The sequence below is a fragment of the Nesoenas mayeri genome (genome assembly GCF_963082525.1).
Source record: "Nesoenas mayeri genome assembly, chromosome: 30".
In the NCBI taxonomy this organism is placed as follows: Eukaryota; Metazoa; Chordata; class Aves; order Columbiformes; family Columbidae; genus Nesoenas; species Nesoenas mayeri.
In genome coordinates, this window is record NC_137564.1 from 1985210 (window position 1) to 1987643 (window position 2434).

Here is a 2434-nt window from a genome sequence, read left to right on the forward strand (position 1 = left end):
TCACTTCTGCTGCTGCGGGGGCCACTGCGCCGGCTGCTTGATCTGCTGCTGCTGCTGCTGGCAGGGAGCGGGAGGCACCGGCACCTGCCCCGGCACGGTGACCACGGGGCCCTGGGGGGGCAGGACCACCACTGGCGTCACGTCCTGCACCGCGGTCACCTCGTGGCAGGTGAGCTCCTCAGAGCCATGGCAGGAGGAGCCGCCGCGGTGGCAGGAGGAGCTCTCGGTGCTGTGACAGCCTCTGTCTCCACGGGAGCACATTGTTCGTTTGCTGTGGGGATCCCTGGAAGGAGAGACCTTTGTCGTTAGACACGTGAAGTGCAGCCTGCTTTCCCCACTGTACTTCGGGTTCAAAATTCCTCGACATGTTTATAAGCCTACTGGGGGTTGGCAGGATTTGCCTGTTCACCTGTCCTGTTTCCTTGGCTTGGGGTTTCATCCCATTGTTCCAGATCAGCATCCACCACCTGCACAACCTCACAAGCCCCCTGGCAGCCCCCATTTCCATTTCTGCTGGGCTGTCTGTGCTGTGCTTCCCCCCTCCTTGTGTCCTCCTCCTCCTTTCCTCCCTCTGTGCCCTGTGGACTCTTGACTGGCAATTGCCCAATTTCCTGAGGCATTTCCTAAGCGTATCCAACCCCCTTCTGAGGAGACGAGCCTCTGGAGCTGAAACTTCAGGGAGGCAGAAGGCGCCCAGGATGCGGCCACCTGAGCTGAGAGCGGCTCCTGCTACTCCTTCCTCTCGTAGCTTAACGCTGCCTTCTCAGTTCCTTCTCAGTTCTTTCCCAAATTTCTTCAAGGGCACCTTAATACTTCCAGGTCCTGATATTTTCCAAGGGAAAGGAGTCTGGCTTGCAAGTGCAATTAAAATCCCCACCTTAAACCCAAATTTTCTCATGAAAGATCAGCCTGCCATCTCTTATTCATTCCCACATCCCATTCTTTACTTTTTATTTCCCTGTTTAACCTTTGGAAACGAGGAATCCTGAACACTGAAGTAATCCAAATACATTTACGTGTGATAAGAACAATAGATTTTTCTTAGCATAGCCAATTTTGAGACCAATTTTGACAGCGCAAAACTGCCCCAGGCGCCGAGGCAGAACTCGGCTCTCGACAGTCCCAGCGCCTGCAGACAGACCCATCTCTGTAAGCTCAGCTCAGCTCCCCAGACTGTCACAGCATTGAAATGTTAGCAGTGTAGTCAGAACTTACCTTGGCTGTAAAGGCTCGGAAGAGGGAGCGGAGCTGAGTGGATGAGATGCTCTCCCATCTGAGAACTTTTATATGGTCCCTAGCTCTCTTCCTGAAAATGCAATAAACCCCTGAGGAAAAATGACCAACATATTTACCAAACAACCACACCTCTAATTACCCACCACCTTCAAAAGCTTATTCAACCCCGTTTCTTTGATTGACTTGTCATACAGTAGATTGTCTTCCTTGTGTTACACAGCTTTAATTGCCACCCTGGTCCACACAGGTTGTAATGCACAAAGAGTGAAAACCGTGTGGGTGGTTTGGCTGTCTCACTGTCATGCCAGAATGAGTTTTATATTGCAAAATAGATGGCAAAGGTGGCGCTTTTTGGGTTTCTCTCCTCCTGAAACCTCTTGCCCAAGGTCCGGTGGGGAGGAGGGGTCGTGACTTTGCAGTCACGGCTGCCTCCGACCGCTCTTGGCAGGACCGGAGTCCCGTGCCGTGGACAAGCGCTACCCCGTCAGACCCTCACCGTGAAAGGTGGCAAGTTTTTAGGAAGTCCTCATCACACGTCCTCTGAAAGCATCTTTACCGTTACCCTTCGCTGCATAAGACATCTGCAGGTGCCAGCAGCTTAGCAGCCCGGGGTCCCCTCTTGATCCTTTCTCTCTGACTGTGTCACTTTCCAGAGCAATGAAACCAGGGTAACGGAACCTGTGGCAGAGCCCAAGAGCTACAGCTGGGAAGTGTCTCAAAGCCAGGTACTGATACTGACATAGTACGACTAGTTTCCATTGCTGACATTTTTCCTGGCTGATACTGAAAAGCCCTGAACAGAGCTGATCTTCTAAAATTTGTGTTTTTCTACTATTTTGATTCTTTTTCAATAACCTTCAGAGGAAGGAGCCGCTTTCTGCCATGGGAAATGTGCCTAGGGAGGGCACTTGGGCAAACCTTGCGTTCGTGAGTAAGCTGTGAGTAAAGCGATAGCTCAGAGACCGCGTGTCTGAGTTCACCGCGCAGCGTTTCCGGGGTGGGATGGGTGCACCGCGCGAGCAGCGGGCGCTGCGAGCCCGCGGCGCTCGTCTGTCCCTGGCGCAATCCGCTGTGCAACCGTCGCTTCGCAACAGCCCCGGTTTCTCCTCTTCCCTCCCATTAGCAACTTGACCATGCAACAAGGTTCACTCTGTGTTTTTATTAATTTTGCATCTTAACTCCTTCTGCCAACATAGGA

General features: G+C 52.5%; 1 protein-coding gene across 1 annotated transcript; it reads right to left on the reverse strand.

The window, feature by feature from the left end:
• Window positions 1–261, reverse strand: LOC308050799 (uncharacterized protein; the record flags this gene model as incomplete). Its single annotated transcript, XM_080360961.1, has 1 exon — window positions 1–261. One exon carries the CDS (start codon window positions 259–261, stop codon window positions 1–3), a length of 261 nt encoding a protein of 86 aa, XP_080217087.1.
• Window positions 262–2434: the final 2173 nt, after the last annotated feature.